This window comes from Desmodus rotundus, chromosome 5 (assembly GCF_022682495.2).
Source record: "Desmodus rotundus isolate HL8 chromosome 5, HLdesRot8A.1, whole genome shotgun sequence".
Taxonomy (NCBI): Eukaryota; Metazoa; Chordata; class Mammalia; order Chiroptera; family Phyllostomidae; genus Desmodus; species Desmodus rotundus.
Window position 1 is genome coordinate 153,738,086 of NC_071391.1, and position 23,593 is coordinate 153,761,678.

General features: G+C 53.7%; 1 protein-coding gene across 1 annotated transcript in view; it reads left to right on the forward strand.

Moving 5' to 3' along the window:
- Window positions 1-23,593, forward strand: part of LOC139440936 (DNA (cytosine-5)-methyltransferase 3A-like) — an 83,258-nt gene that overhangs the window by 14,775 nt on the left and 44,890 nt on the right. Inside the window, exons 3-7 of the mRNA XM_071221577.1 lie at window positions 140-245; window positions 555-724; window positions 1,331-2,709; window positions 9,713-9,963; window positions 23,458-23,562. Coding sequence (XP_071077678.1) covers window positions 9,901-9,963; window positions 23,458-23,562 — 168 coding nt within the window. The 5' untranslated portion in view covers window positions 140-245; window positions 555-724; window positions 1,331-2,709; window positions 9,713-9,900. The remainder of the gene's footprint in view (window positions 1-139; window positions 246-554; window positions 725-1,330; window positions 2,710-9,712; window positions 9,964-23,457; window positions 23,563-23,593) is intronic.

Consider the following 23,593-nt stretch of genomic DNA (forward strand, 5'->3'; position numbering starts at 1 on the left):
CCCTCAGTTGGCCTCTCCCTGCCCTGGCCTGCTTTTTTTGGCTTGTGTAGTTTTCCGTTGACCCTTACTTTGGGGCACGGAGGCTCTAAGAGGGACCCGAGAGAGTCCCCGGGTCCCAGACAGTCTTCCTCACTTCTAGCATGTGCCAGCGCTCCAGCTTCTCCTTGGGAGCCAGGATCCAGCCAGTGGAGTGACCCCTTTTCGTGTCTGTTGAGTCAGTGGCCAAAGGGGTCCAGAAAAGCCAGGTGGGTGACTTATCTTCCAGCAGAGCCACTGTGGTGTCCTCTTTGGGGATCGCAATATTCAGTGTCCCCAGAGGGTTCAGAGACAGAGGGTGGGGTGAGGAGGTGGGGACCAGATGCTGGGGCCGAGGGTGTGTAAAGCAGCTCTGTAGCTGGTGGGTGTGGACTTTGTTTAGAGAACGCCGGGAAAGCTGAGAAACACGCAGGTGAACACCATGGGCCGCCTCCAGGGGAGGAGAGAATCAGACCCATGCCCCCAGTAGCCCCAGACCGCCAGCCCCATCAGGGTCCCCACGGCTTACTCTCACATAGGCTTTCAGCTGGGCCACCCTGTGCCCCTGACCCGCCTGACGCCACAGCACGCAGGACAGGGCTTCTCCTGACCCACCGCCCTCGGACACGCACGCTCCTTTATGGAAGTCTCCACTGGCTCACGTCATCTCTCAAGAACAACTTCCGCTTCTTACCAGCGTCTATTTTGGGTATAAACCTTTTTTTCCCCTCTCCGCTTTGGGGCTGTGTCATGGTAGCCATTAGTAGGAGCAGAGGAGTCTGATTCGACTCATCTCTGCCCCCGTGGCCACCACCACCGTCTTGGTGGTGGGTTTGGTGTGATCACAGATCCTCATGTTGGTGGTGCCCTGGCCTCGTGGGTGGGGGAGTGGGGAGCCACCAGCCATCTGGCTGTGCCTCCAGAGCCAGACAGATGGGCTTTGAAGAGGTGAGCAGGATGGCAGGATTGGTGGCCCGTCCCCGGTGGCCTTTGGTGTTCTATGGGCAGCCGGCAGTTTGGGTGGGAGGGGCGTTTCTGGAAGAAAGTCAGAGTGCAGTTTGATGAGGAGCCCCCCTCCCTTGCGCTGAGAGAGCCTGAGCCGTCGGAAAGTGGTCCTAGGACCCCTTCCTGCTCCTTGCGCAGCTGTCTTGTGTCAGGGAAGCTGTGGCAGAGAGACATCTCCGTCTGGGGGGCCCTCCTGTCTCCCGTCGGCGTTCTGCGCCCCCAGCTTGCCAGGCCTGGAGCTTGTCACCACGCTGGCAGATGACTGGGTGACGTGGGCACGAGATACTCCTCTGCCTTCTGTCGCCCACAGGACTCAGGCGTGCGTCCTCCCAAGCTCAAATAGGAAAGTCATGAGGCTGTTCTCTGTGGGCTGGTGTCACGCCAGGGTCACAGGCAGATGATCTGGGGTCTGTGCTTAGCGCGCTTACCCAGGACTGAGTGCCGCCAAACGTGTAAAGACACCAGAGTTGGATGCACCTGGATCCGCCATCCCGCCCTGGGACTTTCTACCGGGGCCGCCTCGGAGAGGTAATACACCTCCTTAAGCCTCGGTTTCTCTTAGGAGATAACAATAGAACCCACTTCATAAACTTCACAGGGTTGTTAGAATGATACAGGACAATGTACGCCCCTTAGCACAATGCCTGGCACATAGTAGGTGCTCAGTAAATAGTTGAACGACTAAATGAATGAATGATCCCCACCGTGGCCGGCACTGATTAGGAGGTTGTGTGCCTATCACCGCCCCTGCTCCTGCCCCAACGGCAGACAGACCTGACCGGGAAGGGGAAACTAACCGCAACAGTCACGTGCTACCTGTAAGAGGTCATGACGGAGTGGACGACTGGACTTCGGGGTGGGACAGACCTGGTTTTGCATCTGATTCTACCATGTCCTGACTGGACAACCTTACGCAGCTTCGTTGACCTCTCTGTACCTCGTTTTTCTCAACTGGAAAATGAGGGTGAAAATAGTACTCACTTCAGAGGATGGGAGCAAGGGGTGAGGGCGAAGGAGATGCTGAACTTGTAAAGCTCTGTTCACAGGACCCAGCATGCCGTAGGAGCATGATAAGCACGCACTCCGCTGGAGCAATGCGCCCTCGGCACTCCAGGGATTTCAAGAAAGAAGAGAAAGCTGTGGGCTGGATGAGTCAGGAACGACTAATTGTTAAAATTTATGGAGTATGTTTTGTGTGTGTGTGTCAGGCTCTCTCGTAAGCTTTTTGAATGCATTTCAATTTAATTCTCACAACAGCCCCGTGAAGTGGCTACTATTATTCTCCCCGTTTTACAGCTGAGAAAACTGAGGCACAGTTTCGCCTCAGGTCACACAGATGATAAGTAATCACCACCCAACAGCCAGGACTGGAATCTCCGCAGTGGGCCTCCCAGGAAGGACGGCAGGAGGTTGAGATCAGCACATGAGTCAGGACTGTCAGCCGCAAGGCACAGAGTCACTCACATTCAGGGAGGGTGACAGATGCCTTCCCTCCAGGTACAGCTAGATCCGGGGGCCCAGACAATGACTTGAGTGTTCCATGCCTCTATCTTTATCCCTTTGTTCTCAGGCGAGCAGCCAGCAGCTCCTGATTCACATCCTACCATATTAGCATCTTTCCATGGCACCAAAATCATCCTGGGAGGCCTCTGATTGGCTCTGCTTGGTCACGTGCTCACTCTGCCAAAGGTGAGGGGTTGGGTTAGCACAAACAACCAACACGCCCCTGGGAAGGAGGGGAAGGTAACTATAAACACTCAAACAAGCAAAGTCCACTGTGAGAAAAGTAGACCAGGCAGAGGGAAGAAGGAGCTTGGTCCTTCTTCTACAGAGATGGCCACTGTTTTTCAGAGAGAGGACTTGAGATGGCGTGGCAGGGGCCGAGCAGACGGTCGAATCGCGGGCCTTGGGGCTGAGGCGGGCTAACGAGCTCCGAGCCAGGGTAGTGGTTGGAGCTGTGGGCAGCAATGGCGGGCACAGGTACAGTCTGGGAGGGATGTGTGTGGGGGAGTGCCACATGGTGCCTGACTGGGCTGGGTGGAAATGACGTCTTGCATGAATTAAACATTTTGTCAGGGGTGTGTGTTGGGGCAGAGAGGGAGGTACCACTTTAGAGCTGGTGACGGAACTCTCTGTGGGTGTGAGGAGCTGATAATGGTTGTTCTGTGGGATGTGATGGTTTCATAGAGCAAGAGGTGGCAGGGTGGTAGCTGCACCCTTACAGGGGGGTGGAGGCCACGCCCAAACGGCGGTTGCCGTTGGGTGCAAGCTCTCATGCCTATCCCCATCCTCTCTTTGTAAGTATTTTTTTTTTATTTCCTCACAGTAGTACATGCATATAACTTAAGAAGTTGAATAGTACTAACACCTCTTCACCAAATGCGGGTGTTCCTGGCCCGCTCCCACCCCCGGCCGCTCCTCAGAGGCAGCCACTTTTAGCTATTTCTTCTAGCAGTTGTACACTTAATATCTGAGTAATATGCATATTTTTGACTCCCCTGTTTTAGACATTTTTCATCGCTTTCCTATTTAGTAAAGAAGAATTTAGTTCTCGCCCTGTCTGGTGTGACTCAATTGGTTGGGCATCGTCCTGCAAAGAGAAAGGTTGCTGGTTCAATTCCCGGTCAGGGCACATGCAAGTGATCGATGTTTTTCTCCCTGTCTTTCTCTTTCCCTTCCCCTCTCTCTACAACTAACTAACTAAATAATCTAAAAAATAGTTTACACATTCATTAATATATAGGTATGCATATAGTAGGCAGGAGAATAGCACCCACCCCATCAAAAGAGCCACATCCTAATTCCTTGAGCCTGTGGATATGTTACCTTATATGGCAGAAGGGACTTTGCAGATGTGCTAAGGTTAAGGGTGTTGAGATGGGAGATTATCCTGGGTTATCTGGGTGGGCCCAGTGTAATCACATGGGTCCTTAGAAGGGAAAGACGGGGGGGGGGGGGGGGGGGGGGGGGGGGGGGGAGGTGGTCAGAGGAAGAGATGGGGGAGGAGCAGGGGCAGAGGAGTGCCGCAGGGCGGGGCGGGGTGGGGGGGGGTGTTGGGAAGACTGACCCTTGCTGGCTGTGACGGTGGCAGATGGCCATGAGCCAAGGAACGCGCACAGCCTCTAGAAGTTTAAAGAGTCAAGAAAATGGATTTTCCCTCGAGCCTTCAGAGAAGAATGCGGCCCTGCCAGCACCTTGGTTTTAGCCCAGTGAGGAGAACCATTTTGGACTTCCGAGTTTCAGAACTGCAAGAGAGCAAATTCGTGTTGTTTTAAGCCGTTCATTTTATGCTCATTTGTCACAGCAGCGAATAGGAGATTAATATATTAAGTAGTATCATCCACACACGTACATGAATACGTGTGTATATACGTGTGACAAATATACATGTATTTGTCACATCAACTTATACAACTGTTATTTGTATTAAATCAACTAATGCAGCTGAGCCTTATCATGTACTGCAATAGTTAGCTTTCTCTTTGTTTCCCCTGAAATTAATGATTAACTTGTGTTTTCACCTGCCATATTTTCTTTCTTTTCTTAAAAAAATTAAAAATTTACTTATTTTTAGATAGATGGGAAGGAAGGGTCAGGTTGCCTCTCGCAGGCACCCTGACTGGGGATCGAACTGGCAACGCTTTGCTTTGTAGAACAAAGCTCAACCCACCGAGCCACAGCAGTTAGCGGTGCTTCCTGTGTACCTTTTGCTGATTTCTACTATACCTTGTAGTAACTTTATTGTTGCTTTCCACAGGGCAGTCACGTCGATTGTTATGTTTCAGTTCTGTTTTTTGTTATCCATTCTCTTGCTCTCTGCTGGCTGCTATTCTGCGACTTCCTTTCATGGTCACCCCTCGCCTCCCCTCGCCTTCCGTCTTGTTGGAGTGTTTTCTGGATCTTGAGTCTTCCTCTTGCTTGGTTTACTTGTCCCTTTGGAGCACATCATCCAGGACAGACACCCGTCAATCCGCAAATGCGAGTTCAGTTCCTGAGTTCAGGTGGCCGAGAGCAAACAGTGGGGGGCACTGGTGGGTTTGTCAGGTTAAACAGGTAGCCCCAGGGGAGAGGGCACAGAGGTGACAGCCCTGCATATGCCTGACTCTTGAGTCACACCGCGGAGCTCGGAACAGTGGCCTTCCCTGGCTTCATCTGGCCTCTTTTCCCCTTCCTCCCCTCCCTGTTCTCCTGTGTCTTAGAGGACATCTTCCCATGCTTCCTGAGAAAGGAGTGTCTGAAAATATCTTTATTCTACGCTCACACTTAAATGATAATTAGGCTGGGTAAAGAGTTCTAATTAGAGAATTATTTTAAGAATTTCAAGCGTATCAGTCCTTTGTTTTCTTGCTTTTAATATTAATGTTGAGAAGTCTGAAGCCATTCTGATTCCCAAACCTTTACAGGTCACTTTCTTCTCCCTTTCTGGAAATGTGCAGGACCTCCTCTGTGTCCCAGTGTTCTGAAATGCCCCTGCAGTGTGCCTTGGCGTGGGTCTGTCTTCATCCATCGTGCGGGACATTCAGGGGCCTTTTCAGTCAGGTGACCTGTGTCTGTCAGTCCTGGGAAATCCCGTCAAGTTATCTCATTGGTAATTTCCCGCCCCCCTTTTTTTTTCTTTTGTAACTCCTCTACTTTTCAGACGTGGAAACCTCTGGATGAATTTTCTAATTCTCTTTTCCATCCTCTCCTGTTTTCTACTTTTATTTCTAACATTCCCCTTCTGTTGAGTTTTGTATTTCTACTAGCACAGTTTTTATTTCTAGGGGTCCTTATATGTTCTTGGAATGTTCTGTTTTAATAGCATCACATTCTTTTTTTCACGAATCTAGTTATCGTCTCTGTGCAGCAAGTGTGTTTCCTCCAAGTTGTGTTTGGTTCGGTTTTGGTTTTGGTTTATTTGTTCTGGTCTCTGTCTTCCAAGTTAGAGGCTTCCCTTAGATGTCTCCTTGGTTGTCATCTCAAGGTTAAGAACAGGGGACTCATCGACTTCCAGATCCACTGGTTGTACTAAACAAGCCAATCGGACATCGTTTGGGCTCTGAGGTCAGTATCTGCACCCTTAGGCCTTTCAAAAAGAAGGTTAGGGTTCAGCTGCCAGTGTTCTAGGAGCCCAATGGGGGAGTAGCCAGTAGGAGACAACATCACATTTATAACAACCTTCTTCTCCTTGGTTTTGGAATATTATCCTTCGCTCTCAACGGGCAAGGCTACCCTTCATGCAAGAGCCCTCTGCTTTCTTCTCTGCAGGGAATGACCCTCAGACTTCTGGGGAAGGTGGGTCGAGGGGGCTTGCTTCTTTGACTCCATCCTCTTTATGTTCTCACGTGCATCCTCTTCACCCCCGGTCCTGGAGGTACCTGCTGCTATCATGTCAAATGTCTTTAAGGACTTTGGTATAAGTCCATTTTCACGTGCTGTCTGAAATTGGGAGTCTGCTTTCTAGACTCCAAAATTTTATTGGTGTTGTCTCCCCTCTCTCTTCAGCCCAATCTGTGACTTCACATCTTACTCGAAAAATCTTTCCACTAAGTTGGATTTAGAAGGTAGCGAGCTTTGGTGTGTATACTCAAAATCCCAATTCTTTTTCCGCGAGAGTTTTGTTATTGAAATAGTGATGATGGTGACCATGGGCAGTGGTGATACCAAGACATTTGCATGATGGGATTCCTTAAAAAAAATTTTTTAAGTGGTTGTTATAAACATTTTTCATGGCCACTGTGGACATTAGAAGTGCACGGAAGGAAATAAAAGCTGCCTTTTGCGGAGGTAGGGGCTTGGCAAGGATTTCTCTTTGGTGGTGGCTGTCGTGGTGCAGCCTTTGGCGTGGGTGCGGAGGGCGGCCTCAGTGCCAGGAGGTGCAGGGCCCTGCTGGGCAGAGAACTGTCATGGCGGACACAGCCGCTATGTTGGGGCTGTGGACCAGGAGCAGGTCACTCCCCTTGGCAGGGATACTTGAGACAGAAAGGGGAGCTTCTCAGGCCGGGCGGGAAGCACTTGGCCCCCACAGTGGGCCCCCGGAGCCGTGCCTGTGCGCGGCCTGCCTGGCTGTGTGCTGGGTGGTTTCAGAGGATGCCGGGTGATTATGAGGGTCACTTACTGACAGGTCTGTTCCCGTGAGTAACACTGAGGAGCCTCGAGATGGACCTGGGTCAGCTGCATGTGCTGTGTATGCAGCTCAGACGCTAGCGGGTATCTGGAGGAAGGGGAGGAGGAGGAAAGACCATTTTCTTTCCTTTCCCGGGTGCCTGCCGTCAGGGTCAAGGCCTCACTATGTTCTGCTTTCCCTCCTGCTTCCTTCCTCTTCTCACGGGCAGCCAGAGGTTCACTGAAAGTGGTTTTTTCTCCCTGAAGCCCCCCGGGACGTTTCTAGGCCTTCAGGCAGCATTATTTGCCTCTTACTTTGTGCCTGGGGCTCCTTGGATTCCTCCCTGGGGCTCCTGGGGCTGCCTTTTGCCCTTGGGACCTCCAATGGCTTGGCGGGGATGAGGTAGAAGATGTCTGGTAGATCACCTAGTCCAATTGTCCAGCTTTATGGACGAGGAAAGAGGGCAGAGAAAACCGAGCTGGGACTAGAACCCACGTCTGTGGCTGCAGCTTCAAGGACCTGATTCATCAGACTCTGCCTTTTAGCTTCCACATCCTTTAGAAGGTTTTGATGTGGGGGTGACTGGGGGTATTTGTGTTAACAAATGGAGCGGGTTCGAGGGGGGATGGCTGGCTTATAGTGGATGGACGCCTCGTGGAGTCCTTGTGGAGTCCTCGCAGCAGAGTTCTGGTTTGGGCCAGTCCTCTGGCGGGCTCTCAAGAGTTGTCTCTGTGGGGAGGTGTAAGCTGAGGGACGGAGCTTCGCAGAGACCCCCCCCCCCCCCAGAGCTTTAGAGAGATCTGGATTCAAGTCTCTGCTTTGACACTGAATACGGACAAGTTCTAACCTTTCTTTTTTTATAATTCTTACCCGAGGATATGTTTATTGGTTTTAGAGGAAGGGGGAGAGAGAGAGAAGCATTGATGTGAGGGAGAAATATCGATGGATTGGTTGCCTCCCGAATGCGCCCTGACTAGGGATCAAACCCATAACGTAGGTATGAGCCCTGATCAGGAATCAAATCTGCAGCCTTTTGGCGTATGGATGATGCTCCAACCAACTGAGCCACCCGACCAGGGCAAGTCCTTACCTCCTGGGGCCTAGATTCAACAGTCAGCTAGGGACAGCAACGATCCTAGTAGCCGCCCGGAGGAAGAATGCCTGTCACGTGCTCAGCCCAGTGTCTGACACTTGGACCCACTCTCACTGTTACCATCGATTCCCTCTCTGTTAGAGGAGCAGACATTCCTGGAGCCCAGCACCCTGCCGAGCCTGGAAGTGTGCATTTCACCTTGGGTTTCCCAGGGCTCACCTGTGGGGACTGGAACACTTGCAGCCTCTCTGGGTTTTCACTTATAGGGCCCCTCCTGTCCTGGCCTGAAGGAGGCTCCCCTACCCTCCCCAGCTTCAGCAGCCTCCTCCTCACCCTGGGCAGAGCCAGGACTGGGGCACCCACCTCCCAGCCAGGCACCCATCCCTGGGCAAGGTGCTGTGCCCCTGGGAGACCCAAGCCTGTGCTTTCTCCACTTCCTGGTTTTCCAGGGAGCCTAGCAGGAGGGGGATGGGAGGAGAAGCCCTAGAAGGAGGGGGAGCCTAGGGAAGCAGAACAGGAACTCAAAGGGGAAGGGTGTGGGTGGGCCCAGATCCAGGCTGCCTCCCACTTTCCTTCTCCTGCCAGTCCCCTCCCCGGCCCTGGCTGGCGCTCTGGAGGCAGGGGCTCGGCCCACATCTTCTGGTGGGTGGGGAGCGGAGCTCTGTCTCTTATGTGAAGGGAGTTGAAGCCTGCAGCACCCCAACCCCCAGCTGAGGCCCTCGGCTTTGTTATTTCACTGGCTGGAGGCCCACACCTGAGGCAGTGGGGAGGAAAATCCCCTAAAATTCAGTTGTGTGGGTTCGGAGGGCCCCTCTTAAACCCACCAGTTTCTGAAGGCAGCTGGGGTGGTGGAGGAAGGGGGCTCGTATCCTCCCTCTGCGTGGCCACGGCCTTGGTCTCTCCCCACCACGGTGTCCTTGCCCCACAGCACTACCAACTTAGGCCTTCAGCCTGGCCACGGCCCGTGTTCAGCCTCAGCTTTCTCTGGGCGTAAGCACCAGTCCTAAAGTGCTGTGACATTCGGTGCTTCACTACATCCTGTGACTATGGGCTCACTTCCGCCACATGGGGTAGAAGCGGTGTGGGGGCGGCAAGAGCGGGGGACAGATTGGAAGGAAAATGTAGCTGGGCTGGGGACCTCTGGGATTTCCTAGGGGGTGCTTGGGGTGGGAGGGGTGAGGGAAGCTTTCAAAGGAAAGAACAGACGCGGCTCCCTGGCAGCGAGGCAGCGAGGCAGTGTGGCAGCGTGGACTATTGCCGCCTCAGAGGCAGGTGGCCCTGAAGGAAGCCAGGCAGTGCTGTGCCTCCGTCTCCTCCACTCTCTGGCGGTCTCGGGGGCCTGAGCTGCCCGTGAGCACGCCCGGGAAGAGCATTTCGGGCAGGGGGAGGACCAGGCCTTGAAGGCCAGCAGGGCTCTGGGGCTGAGGGCCTAGCCTTGAGGAGGGGGTGGGGATCAGGCGGGGCCTGGGTTGGGGGTTCGCTGCCCTGCTGACCCCTCTTCTCTCCCCCAACAGGTGGAGCCACCAGAAACCCAAACCCAGAGGCAGCCTGAGGCAGTTTCACCGGACTTTTTCACTCAGCACCCGGATCTATGCCTGACTTTTAACTGCTTACAAAGACTACGATAATTCCTTCCCCCAAGCCAAGCAGCCCCCCAGCCCCGTGCAGCCCCAGCCTGCCTCCCACCGCCCAGCTGCCCGCGATGCCCTCCAGCGGCCCCGGTGACACCAGCAGCTCCACTCTGGAGCGGGAGGAGGACCGCAAGGTGAGCTGCTGGCTGTTCCGGAGAACTTCTAGCCAGAGCGCAGGTCGGGGGAGGGCCCGTCCCCAAGTCAGGGCAGCAGCCTGCGTGTGCTGAGCGCTGGACCGCGCCGCTCAGCTTTCACGCTGAGGAAACAGGCTTTGAGGGAGAGCTGAGATCCTGGTGGCAGAGGGGCAGTTTGAGCCTGTGGTCAGGTTCCAGGACCCGAGCTCCCCCACCCCCCCCGTGGTGTTTGAGCAGAGCTTCGAACCCTAGGTCTGTGCGGTTGTTAGGTCAGCCGTGCAGGGTCCCCAGACATGGATTCCTTTTGGGATTGGCCTTTTACTAGCTGTGTCCTCGGGTGAGTCTCTTACATTACCTGTTTTAGCTGCCTCTGTTTCCCCGGGGTGTTCACTAGCTTCTGGAAGGCCAAAGACAAGTTCGGGGGGACTTGGTAGGCGTGTGGCTGCGTTAGGGCTCCTCGTCTGGCACGGGCACAGGGCTGTGGTGTGCCGGCTGCTCAGGGTGACATCAGTCATCGCAGAGATGGTGACTTCCTATTCCCCACCCTCACCCCATGCTTTGAGCACGTGTCACTTCTGCCTATGGAGCTAGTGACTTCCTCATTTTCAGAACTCTGAGGGGTGACCCCTTCACCATTCTGTCGAACTCCAGGGTGGGCCTCAATCAGGTAGAGGGGCTCCCATAGAACTGGTAGGAGTTCCTGCTGGGTCCCGACAGGCTGCCTTGGTGCCCTCCAGGCTGTGTCCACCTACAGGCATAGCCCCCCATCAGTGGAAGAGTAAACCCCTCCATCTCCCTTCTGGGGAAGCTGTGCCAGCCACCGGCCTTCTTGGGGTGTCCTATCTGTCGTTCCTGGTCCCCACAGTTCCCTCTGCCTGCTCCTCTTTCCCTGAGGGGTGGTGGTTCTTGACGGCATCAGGGAAGAGCAGGGCATGTTCATGGGGCACAGTTTGTCTTTCTGGAATCAGGGTGGACACCTGCTACCAGATGTGGGGCCGTGAGCACCCTGAGGGTGTTGGCTCTGCTGGCCCTCCGTCAGGGGCAGCTTTGAGACCTGCTCCCTGCTCACCTCCTTCCTGGGTTTGCCCTTTTTTAGAGCATGTTTCGGTTTTCTGGGTGGTTTCCATTTATTTAGTCCTTTCGGGACAATGCTTGTAACAAGTGGGGCAAGGACAAATGGCCCTAGTTGACAGATGAGGAAGCTGACCCAGCTACTTAGTGGTGGGTCCAGATGGGAGCCAGGTCTGTGGGAAAGACAGAGCCCCGCCTGTGTGGGTCCTGGAAGGAACACATACACATACATGCACAGGACCATGAAGTCCAGACACCTGCCTTCCCTGCCTGGAAACCTAATGGGTGCCTTGGAAGGGTGCCTATCCAGCAAGCTGGAGAGAAAATGCATGGTGTGGCCGGCTGGGCAGGGCTTCTAGGGGATACACACAGGTCATTTCCATCTTTTTGACCCGACAGAAAAAGAAGAGGTGGTCTAGGTTACCCCATGGGTTTTCTGGGCTGCTCCCACCCAGGCTCAGGCAACGGCAGACCCAGGCCCCCCCACTGCAGGGTCGGGACCATCTGTGGCCACCTGTGCTCTCCAGTGGCAGCTGTGGCTGTGGATAATTCCCTGCCTGCCTTGAACCTGGCTTTGCTTCTCTGCTGGATTAGGTGACCCTGACCCTCTTCCCCTGGTCCTGTGTCCTGGCTGGTGCCGACACAGCTTTGTGTCCATGTACTTGCAGTGGGTGGTCAGCTGCCCCCCACAGGTGGGGAAGGAGGGGACAGCCGAGCCAAATTCCTCCTGGTGCTGGCCTATGCTGCCCTGGGCAGCAGAGCCCTGGCCCCTCCTGTGGAGAGCAGCAGATGGGCGCTCTGTTATGTCAGTTCAGAATAGAGAAGGAGCACTGGATGAAGAGTCAGAAGTCCCAGCTCCCAGCCACTTACTGGTGATGTGACTTCAGGCCGTCAGGGCTCGCGTTTGCTCAGCTGTGTAATGGGGATAGTAACTCTAGCTGTGCCTGTTCTGCAGGGTGGTTGTGGAAGTCAGATGAGGTCATGGGCATAGAAGTGCCCTGCAGACAGCAAAGTCTGGTCCAATTATGAGGGATTACGATTGCTATTATTATCCACCCATAGTAACTGCGCAGGCTCCAGCGGCAACAAACACACACCCGGGTCCAGATGATGGTGCAGATAGAGTGCGCTGGTAGACAGGGGCTGGGGCACGCCCACAGCACGCATGCTGGCTCACCTGGCACACGTCCCTGGCACCTCTGGGCTGGCTCCCGAAGCTCCAGGGAGTCGCCCTGGGAGGGTGGGTGCGGACACCGACAGCCGCCCACAGCGGCCTGTGAAAGCCAGGCCTGGGGCAGGGGTGCCTTGTTGCTGCAGAGGGGGAAGATGGGCTGGGGCTGGAGCTCAAGGAGCCTGGCAGAGTTGCCAGAGGTGCCTGGCACAAAGCAACTGCTTGGGAGCCAGAGGGAAGGGGTGTGGCCACCCACTAGTCCCACGTGCCCTTCCAGCCGCCCTCTGGGCCCCGCCTCTGTTCACCTTTCACTCCAGTACTTCCTGGAGCTGCCAGGCCTTTGTCTATGCTGTTTCCTCTGCCTGCTGTGCCCTTTCCCTAACTTTCTCTCCTCTTCTCTGATCAGTCTGCCTTGAATTACCATTTGCTGTGGACCAATGGTCCTCAGGACATGCTTCCTATCCATTCACCCATAGATGGACGCTTAGGTTGCTTCTTGGCTACTGTACGTAATGCTACAGTGAACCTGAGGGTGCATGAGGTATAACGCTAAGTGATATAAGTCAGAAAGGAAAAGACAGAACCATATGATTTTGCTCAGATGTGGATACTTAAAAAGAAAAACAACACTGAACAGCAACGCAAAACAAAAACAAACTCCGAGAACAGATCGCTGGTTACCAGGGGGCAGAGAGGTTGGGGACAGGTGCGTGAAAGGCGGAAGGGCGTCGACTGTGTGGTGATGCGCACTAATTAGACTTTTGGGGGTGTATACAGATGTAGAACTATAATGTCATACACTTGAAACTTATGTAATCATTTTAAAAATGTGATTCCTAGACCAGCAGCACCTGGAAAGGTTAGAAATGCAAATGCTCGGCCCCGCCCCAGACCTACGAATCAGGTGCTCTGGGATGGGGCCCACAGTCTCTGTTGTAAGCAGCCCTCTAGGAAACTTGAGAAGCACTGGTGTGGATAATACAGCCCAACCACTGCCCCTGGAGGGCAGGGTCCCAGGCCCGGACTAGCACAGAGTAGGTGCTCAGGAAATGTTCTGTGGATGAGATGGAAAGGAAGACGAGAGTGGGCAAGACCCCTTCACAAGACAGCAATCCCGGAGCCCAGGGTGAGGCAGGCAGGACGCAGAGCTGTGGGTGACGGGCTGAGGTGGCCACGCTGTGGCGGGGTGTGCACAAAGAGGTCTGTGCATGTGGGTCACCCTGGCACCTGCTCAGCATCCCTTCTCCCTGTAGTCCCCCAACCACAGGGAGGGCTTCCTGGGGAAGCCAGAAGGAGGTAGGCTTTGGGGGTCTGAGGCCTGTGCTCTGGCTGGGGTGGGTCAGCTGGGTAAATGTGGGTCACAGCGGAGGGAGGGGGAGCTGCCCTATGGGAGATGGGTGGGAGGCGAGTAGCAGGGAGGCCAGGAGTCTTGGTCCTGGCTTAGAGGGGATTATCGAGGCAGGGTGCCAGGCCCTGTGTGGAGGGGAAGGAGAGGGGCAGGAGGAACAGGAAAGGGGACCAAGAGCATTCCAAGCCTTGGGGCTGGAAGGACCTCCTCAGATACACGAATATAAATCAGTGACTGGCCAGGAGTCCAAGCCCCTGGCTGGGTCCCATTCTAGCCGCTTCCCAATTTCTTTCGGCCTCAGAAACATAACAGCCAAGATGTGTTAAGTGCTGATTATCTGCCAGGTACTCTCTTAAACTCTGTACTTGCGTTCTCTTATTTCATTCTTACAATTTGCTCTATAAAGTAGGCTCTATTGTCTTCATCACTTAGTCTTGTTAAAACACTAGCTGATGCTCTGAGAGGTTAGGTCACTTGCCCAAGGGCTCATAGCTAGTAAGTGGTGGTGCTGGGATTGGAACCCAGGCAGCCTATGCTGTTGGCCTCCCTGCTCTTCAGGCTCCCTTCTGCGTGGAGGGCCAAGTGAATGGTGCTGCCCAGCTACGATGCTTCGTAGTCCCATCCACCTTTCATCTGCTGCAGGTTCAAGTACATTTGTTTAGACTGAAAGTCGAGGCGGTCAGAGAGTGCTTTTCTCTGTGTAACAGTGCTCTGCCCTGGGGTAGATGTCGGGGGCCCTTCATCCCCAGCAGAAACTGACACATACAGGCTCGTGTGCATGACTGTGGGCTTATGTGTGTGACTGTGGGCTCGTGTGTATGTGCACACATTGCTTCTTACCATTCTTTCCTCCATTCCTTCCTCCCTCCTTCCCTCCCTTCCTTTGTTCCTTCCTCTCTGCACACATCGTTTCTCTTCCTCCCACCACCCTCTCTTTTTTCCTTCCAGCTCAGGTACCTTTCCAGGTACCTAGCCCGTAGTAGGGATTCACAAGTCTGTTGTACAAACTGATTCAGCATTCCTGGAGGACCTAGTCAAGGACAGAGCATAGGAAGACACTTGCCTGCTGGGTGGTAGAAACTGTAGTGAGAGGCAGCATATCTGTGCTGGGGGAGCACAGCAAGTGTGCGTGAGTGTGTGTGCGCACGCTCACGCATGGCCAGCGCTGTGGCCAGGGCTCCTCCTTCCACACCAAAGTCCAAACCAGAGGCCTGGTGAGTGTTGATTTCCCTTGGGCACTGACCACTTCCTGTGCTCTGGAAGGGAAGCTCAGGGCATCTTTGGGTGGGGTTGTTCCAGCTCCACTCTCCGTTGTTCCTGTGGACCCCCAGACCTGTTGCCCACCCCGGGCTCGCTCTGCATTTGTGGTACTTAGGTGCCCACACACTCCACTTAAGCCAGGCTCTTTGCTTTATAATAGTCACCATAGGGGTCATTTAAATAGCAGCCCTCTTAGTACATTTAAACAGTTACAGAAAAGGCAGCTTTACTTTTACCTCTTCAGGAACAGCTAATAATACTAGCACATCCATTTTTAGCTCCGGGAGGTCAATTAGATGCTTGGGCATGTAGAGGAGACGTTTGATATCAACAATGCCTGCCCCCCTGCGCCCCATGCTAACCGGGACCAACATATTAGGCTCTCTAAAATTCTCTAAGTTAGATATTGTTACATGTCAGGGTTAGCTAACCTTGCCATCAATAATCTTGAGTGAGAGTCAGTTGGACTCTGGAGACAGCCATGTGTTTGAACCTGGACTCTGTGTGACTCAGCTCTGTGACCTCTGAGCAGCGAAAAGGGAGGCTTACAAGAGATGATGTGTGAGTGCTGAACACAGGGACCTAGCATGTATTAGGTTAGTCTTATAATTTATTTTGGATATCTATCTGCCTACCTGTCTGCCTGCCTGCCTATCTGTGTGCATATTTGTGGTATCGCTCTACTATTTCAATACAACCTCAAGGATGGCCAGGGTCTGGGAGAAGAATGCAGAAAATGCAGATGGGAGTATGAATGGTGTGGGTTTATTTTGTTTTAATTTTTTAAAGATTTCATTTATTTATTTTTAGAGAGAGGGGAAGGGAGGGAGAAAGAGAGAAAAGAAACATGAACGCGAGAGAGAAACAATAATCGGTTGCCTCTCATATGCATCCTGACTGGGGACTGAACGGGAAACCCAGGCATGTGCCCTGACCAGAAATGGAACCAGTGGTCTTTTGCTTTGTGTGACAACGCCCAACCCACTGAGCCACCTGTCAGGGCTGAATGGTGTGGGTTTAAAATCTTCAGAGAACCCAGCATGTGGAAAGAAGGTTATTTCTCTCTGGGTCTACAGGCACAGGCAGGCCTGAGGTTCCTTTTCCCTGCATCCATTGAACAGAAGCAAAACTGAGGCAAGTGTCAGGAGACCTAACCCCTGATGACCTAGGCTGTGGCTACTTTCAGAGGCCCAGGTGAGGGGCCACGCTGGGACCAAGGTCCCTCAGGTCCCTCCTGCCCATCCCTGCCAAGAAGTAGATCCCAGGGGGCTGGGGGCTGGGAAAGCTGGACTCAGTTCTGCCGAGGGGAAGAGGGCAGGTAGGGAAGTGAGCTGCAGTGGGTGTCCCAGAACAACTGGGAAATGGGGGGATGCCCTTCTTTTCTGGCACCTGTGCTGGGCACCGGGCCTGGTCACACCCTGTGGCTGCCTCTGCAGAGAACCACAAGGCAATTAGGGGGCGTCCCTCATAATCATCCCACTTGGCGTTTGCACAGTGAGGAAGGGCCTATGAAGGAATTTCTCTTGCCCAGCAATCAACTCACGTGATCCTCACAGTAATTTAGGGGGGGCCTACTGTCATTATCCCATTTTACAGATGAGGAATCGGGGCTTCAAGGGGTTGAGAAACTTGGCAAAGGCCATGTGGCTGTGAAGTAGTTTTGCCTGGATGCTTCACCTCCATAAAGCACAGTGCCTGGTGGGTTGGAGAGGAGATGGTGGGCTGTGCGGAGCCCGGGTGGGCTGCTGAAGGAGTAAATGTGAGCGAGCAGGCTGGGGGTGCACAGAGGTGGCTGCTGGCAGGGAGTGGGCATGCTCCACTCTGCTCCTCAGCACTGTGTCAGGTACTTGCTTACACATTGTCTTTCCTCTAAACTGAGTTCCCCACTTGCTTATCTTTATATCCAGTACGCAGTAGGTGCACAGTAACCGTTTTCAAGCACAGCCATGGTCCTGGCCTCACAGTGGCCCCAGGACCACAGAGGTGAGCGCTGGGGGCTGCAGTCTGCCGGGCATGTGCTCCCTGGGTTCTCATTCTGAAGGCAGTGGGGCCCCAGCATGGTGCACAGGGTGTGGGGAGGGCCTGGGAAAACACACAGGCACGACCATTTTCAGCCACTTAGCATTTATGAAGCACCTGCTGTGTGCAGGATTGGGGACCTAGGGGCCAACAGGACACGGCTGCTGCCCTCCAGGAGCCTGGCGTTTTGGGAGGGAAGGGAGGTTTTCACCAATGATAATTATGAGGTCCGCCTGGCCGTCAATGACTGTTTGTTGACTCTTGTTGAATAATTGAAATAGAGGGCTGATGAGCTTTGGAGGTGACTGGGATCAGAAAAAGCAGGGCTTTGGAGGGCTGTGTGGCAGTGTGGGCATCTACGGTGATTCCAGTGCCACTGCGTGTGATGTGGCCGTTCACACTGTCACCCTCTGTCTCTCCCTGCCCGTCCAGCCACACACCCTGCTGCTCACCGGTCTGCAGGCCCGACCTGGGCAGGCTGGGCCTGCGAGCGCCTGCGTACGCGCGCACGTGCACAGTATGCTCTGCGGGGTCCCATGACTGCAGCTCTGTGGACAAGGCCCTCAGGCGGCCCAGAACCGGGCTCTGCCGGCCGGGGATGCCAATTCGTTTCACTGAGTTTCACAATCGCAGACGGGCCCTGGGAGGCCGGCCAGCCAGCTGGCAAAGGCTGGACGTACTTCTTGTCCCAGGGGGCCCGGGCAAGTGGCTGGCTAGATCCGGCAGGTTCATCCCCCTCGGCTCAAACCCCTACTTGAGACATCTGCTCGGCGGATGCTGGGTCAGTAGCATCCGGTGCATGTTCCGCAGGGAGCACGTAGGTCTGGCTGGCGACCTCTGGGGCAGGGCCTCGTGGGATGCTTCTCCTGGAGAGAGGGGTACGGTGTCCAGCTAGGTGTGAGGCCCCTGGGACAGCTGTGTGTGGACTGTGCGTAGGAAGGCGATGCGCACCTTTACCTTGGTCTGCCTGCATGTTTACGGGTTCCCTGTGTGCGCGCACGCGCACTTGTGCACACCTGTCAGTAGCATACTGCAGGGTAGGGTACAGTGGTATGTTGCAGAGCAAAGACCCGTGGGCTGGGCATCAAAATATTTAAATTTTGATTCGAAAAGGCCTCGCTTCCTGGCTCTCTGATCTCTGCAGGTTAGATAACCTCTCTGAGCTTCAGATTTCCCGCCTGTCTAATGGAAAGAAAAAAAAGAAAGAAAGAATACCAGCTCCGCTTTCTGTGTAAGAATAAAAATGAAATGACGTATGTGAAAATGCCTTGTTAATTACCGCGTACTGTAAAAATGTGAGAGATTATTATCGTCACAGCCCAGCTCATCAGAATGAGCAGTTGTGTGTGGCTTAAAATAATCCACCCAGTGAGCTGAGTCAAAATGTAGGTCAAAGCCTAGCCTCGGAAGTCGAGAGGGGCTGATGGTAGCTGCCTAATCTAACAGGCCACCAAACGTGAAGGTGCTCCGAAAGCTGTGAGGACTTACATAAATGTAAAGTGACATGGTTACATTTGAGCCTAGAAAGTACATCTTAGTCTCCCCGTTTCCTGATTCGGAGTCACATTGTGCAGAGCAGCACCGGAGCCTCCTGCACGGCTGTACTAGGGCAGATCTGTGGGTTTGCGTGTGCACCTCTCTGTGCGCGTGAGCTTATGTATCGAGCACCTACTATGTGACAGTCACGCATCAAGTATTTTCGAGTGCCTTCCCTGTTTCAGGTGCATCGGTCTAGGCTCTGGGGGTGCCAAGGTGAAGAAGACACAGTCCCTCACCTCAAGGGGCTGGTGGCCTGGCCAGGACAGTAGCTGGCAATGGCAGTCCTGGTTAGTGGGCACTACAGGAGAAGGAGCCATGAACTCGTTCTAGGTGGGGGAGGGGAGGAGGCAATCTAGGGGAAGGGAATCCAGGAAGTAAGCTGGAAAGTTAAGGGTTTGCTGGTCCACCTGAGAGAGGGGCAGCTGGGACAGCAGGAAGGAAGCGTCTGTGCCGAGGTCTCATTCTGAAGGCAGTGGGGCCTTCAGAATGAGAAGCAGCCTGCCTTTGCACCCGGTGCGGTCTGTTTGCCAACAGGTGGGAGGAAGGCAGTGGAGAGAGGAGTCCACGGCTGCCAGCCGGATTCTGGGGGGCCTTCCTTCACACAGGCTAAGGAGCTTGGCTTGATCCTGCAGGCTCCGGAGAGCCCCTCAGTAAGGGCTTACTCTCTGCGGGGTGACATAATCAGCTTTGCATTTGGGGAAGATCGTGGAGCCCCAGTGCTCCTGACTGTCTCACTGCAGCTGCCCCACCCAGGTGTTGGGGTGTGCCTGCAGCAGTGAGTGACGCTGCTCGTGTGGGCCGGTGAGCTGGGGTGTGCATGGGGGCAGGAGGCGGGGGAGGAGGGAGGGATGTACTTTTTATGAATAGTTCTGGTCAGGATGTGCTATGGGAGCGGAGGAGGTTAGCAATTCATTCTTGAGTGAGTATCACATGTCAACTTCCCATATATTACCTTATTTAATTGTAGCATCCCTGTGAGGTGGCTATTATTAATATTATTATTATTTTATTGCTTGATTTTAGAGAGAGAGAGAGACAGAGACAGAGACATCAATTTGTTATTCTACCTGTTTATGCATTCACTGGTTGATTCCTCTATGTGCCCTGACCTGGGATCAAACCCACAACCTTGGTGCATCGGGACGCTGCTCCAACCAACTAAGCTACCCAAGCCAGGGCTGAGGTAGATATTAGTATCCCAATTTTGTTGGTGAGAAAAGCAAGACCCAGAGAGGTTAAATATTCTTGAGGTTATTTGTGAGTAAAGAACAGAGCATGAAGTCCAGCCTGCCTCTGCCCTCCCAAAGCCCACCTAAGTGGAAGTTCAGCCCCCTCCTGCCACTTCCCAGTGGAAGGATTGACTAAATTGTTCCCTTACTTGACAGATGAGGAAACCAACCTGGGCTCAGAGCTGTTCCTGCTAAATTTGTTACTGTTTTCCAGCTGCTCCAAGTCACTGTGGATCAGATTCTTCCCTTTCAGAGTATTAGCAACGCTTCCTAATTCAGTGCTACTTGCAGATTTGATAAGCATATTTTAAATTCCTTTGCTCAGCCTATCAGCAAAAATATTGAATGAAACGGGTCCCATGACAGATGTGAGACTGAGCCCCTTGCTACGCCTCCTGGAGGGACACGGCCCTGAGCCACCTGCTCCCCCTTCTCAGTGTGTTGCCCCCAACTCCTCGTGTGAACACAGTTGAGCCCAGAGCCGAAGGGGCTGCCTTCCTTTTTGTCCTGTGACTTGTGACTGCATCGAGGAAGAATGATACCTTGGACATGAACAGCATGCTTTTCACAAAGCTGCGCTTCAGGGTTTGATGGGAAGGGCACAAAGTCACTCTGACCTGGGTGCAAGTCCTAACCTAGGCTCTTGTGGAGACTTGGTTTCCTCAAGCACAACCCAGGGGTGCCCGAGGCCCAAATGCTGGACTGGGCATAAAGCACCTTGCCCCACAACAGGCTCAGGACATGGCAGCCTGCCCCGGGGAATCTCTGCACTCTCAACGGGCAGGACCTGGACAGGTGGCGTGGCATCAGGGCATTGCACCCCTTCCTCCTGGGGTGTGTTGCACTGAATTGAATTCAACAGGGAAAAAACCATGCTGAGCACGTGTGACGTGAGGTGAGGAATACTAGCAAAGCTGCAGGTGGCACAGAGGTTGCCCGTTCGGGGCCCCAAAGGTTTTCTCCACATGCTGATCCTGAAGTGTCAAGTGCCTTTGTTTTGGGGTGATTTCTGCGTGGTATTCGTGGTTTGTTTTTTGCTGATCAGAGGCTTTCACATCTCTGATGAGTTCAGAATAAAAGTGAGGCAATCAGCCCTGGCTGGTGTGGCTCAGTGGATTGAGCGCTGGCCTGCAAACTGAAAGGTCGCTAGTTCGAGTCCCTGTCTGGGCACATGCCTGGGTTGTGGGCCAGGTCCCCAGTTGGGGGCGAGCAAGAGGCAACCACTCGGTGTTTCTCTCACACACCGAGTGTGTGTGTGTGTGTGTGTCTCTCTCTCCCTCCCTTCTCCTCTCTCTGAAAATAAATAATTAAAAAAAATTTTTTTAAGGTAAGAAAATGAAGCTTCTGTAAGTTGTAAAACAGTGTCAGGAGGGGGTTTTCTCGACCCCATGGCTGGCTGGGCTGATCCTGACTCACTTCGGCACCCCCTCTTGTCTGCTGCCCTGTGCAGGCCAGTCCCATGGGCCTGGCCACTAGGGATGGCCAGAGGCTCCATCGGGTCTGGCCTAGTGCTCTCCAGGCAGGTACAGAGGTGGGCCTCTGGCTGCTAGGGAGGATGTAAGCCCTCTCACCTGGGGGGCAGGACCTGCTGAGTACTGGGCCTGGTCTAGGCTCTGGGGATCCAGTAGTACACAGAACAGATGAGGGCGAACTATTGTTCATCTGCCCTCTTAAAACTCTGTGAAGCAGGCAGAATGGACACCCGTTTCATGGATGAGGAAACTGAGGCTCAGAGAGAGTGGTGCAGTAACTACCAAACGGGCAAGCTGGGCTCTGTGCACTTCAGTTTGCTGTAGGCCCTGTGCCTTCCATGACTTCACATTGCCTCTGGTGGTTCTGTAAGTGCTGGGTTATCGGGTCAGAAGGGTCAAGACCGAGAACCACCTGAGCTTGACATTTGCTATAGTTTTGTAGATCCGATTGAAAACTTCACAAATATTCAGTTGATATTTCCTCTGAGATCCAAGCAGTCTTTTCTTAAGCGGAGGTACCTGTCTGTGGGGTCTTGGAGGACCCCAGCAGGACTGACCTGCCTTGGGGCACATGCCCTCAGGCCATCCTCAGCCCTGGCCCCCCCAGAGCTCTCAAGGACACCCAGAACTCACCCCTCTGCCCCACAGACAGGTACCAGGCTCCCTGGCTTCTCTTTCAGGCCATTCTCAGCTGGCCTCCTTAAATTGCCTCTTCAGTCCATCTGCAGCCCCTCGGTCCTCACTGCACAGCTTAGGGGCAGTGCTCCCTGAAAGATCGGCCATCACCACCCCTACCTTGGTCCTTGACTTCCTTGCATCTGATGACTTTGGCCTCTTGGGCTGGCAGTTCTCTCCTTCCTTGCGCGCATAATATCCCGGTGTCCTCTTCCTGCTCCTCTGAAAGCTGTCCTTCTCCTTCGTGTGTTCTGCCCTCCCTCCAATCTGACGCAGCCTCCACTTGGTGCTGAAGTCTGGCACCTCTGTTCCTCTTCCACTTGCGTCTCCCGGAACTCAGCTGTGATGCCCCGAAGTCTTCCTCCCGGGAGCGTCTGTCCCACAGACCTGCCTCGAATACACGCATGGTCCAGTGTCTACTGGTCGCAGGAAGTTTTTGTCTGCATGTCCCATTGTCACCTGAAAATTAATGTGGCAAACCACAAGATATTTTGAAATCACAGAAAATGAAAGTTGAGTGGGATGTCGAGGGCCATCTCGATGAAATCCTCAGGGAACCTGTGCGCCTTCGCTTCTTCTCTGGGCCACCGGCACTGCTCTGAGTTGGCGCCCTCCCCCAGGGAGGCCGTGAAGCCATCTTTGGCTCTGGCCATCACAGAGGGCACGAAGAGCAGCCTGTGGTCCCTCTGCCGAGTCAGGGTCCCTGTCTCTGGTGCCCTTCCCCAACATGTTTCTGCTTGTGATTAGTCATGCTGGAGCCGGCTGAGTCAGAAGTGACGTGTGGGTGGTTTGTGGCTAGGCTGGAGCAGCGAGGCAGAAGGACTTTCTAGGTTTAGTTAGAAACCCTCTGTGCCTGACCTAGCATGGCCCAGTCCCAGCAGGTACGGCAGTCCCAAAACTAGTCCAGCAGTTTGGTGAATCAGGGATGAAGGCAAACTACGATCTCATCCCCAAGATGCTCCTGGGAGGTGACAGGTGTGTGTAATGCCAGTGCCACACTCAGACCCTTCAGGATATATGTCATACTTATGGGAGCTGTAGAAGTCTTCCGTTGCCTATGGTGGTCCTCATTCCAAGAGTTGCATATGCTTCCAACATACATTACTAAACTTTCAAAAAGATTTTATTTATTTATTTTTAGAGAGAGGGGAAGGGAGGGTGAAAGAGAGGGAGGGAAACATCGACTGGTTGCCTCTTGCACGCCCCCATCCAGGGACCTGGCCTGCAACCCAGGCATGTGCCCTGACCAGGAATCGAACCAGTGACCTTTCACTTTGCGGAAGGACACCTGACCAACTGAGCCACACCGGGCAGGGCTACATTACTAAATGTACTGTTTTTTTCTTGTGATTTTTTTTTCAATAAAGGTGATTTCTTAAATATATATCTAATTTAATTTTTGTGCTGTGTAAGAAATTTTTTCCCATATAAACTCATTTACAGAAACAAATTCTTTGTTGCATGTGTCGCGATTCTGTTGTTCAGAAATGCGGCCACCAGGAGGGACAGCTGCTTTCCCTAAGGCACCAAAGGGTATATTTCAGTGAGGCTCTAAGGGTGGCTCAGACTTCTCCAGGCTCGAGGGGGTGAAGTTCGTCCCTGCCTTGAAGGACCACCACCACACCGGCCTGGGAGCGCGGCCGTAGGGGGCGGCCGGGTGGAGGCCTGTTATATCCAGCCCTGCTTCACAGGCTGTGTCTGTGCCCACAGGAGGGAGAGGAGCAGGAGGAGGCACGTGGCAAGGAGGAGCGGCAAGAACCCAGCACAACTGCACGGAAGGTGGGGCGGCCTGGGAGGAAGCGCAAGCACCCCCTGGTGAGTGTCGTGGCAAACCCCAGCGCATGCA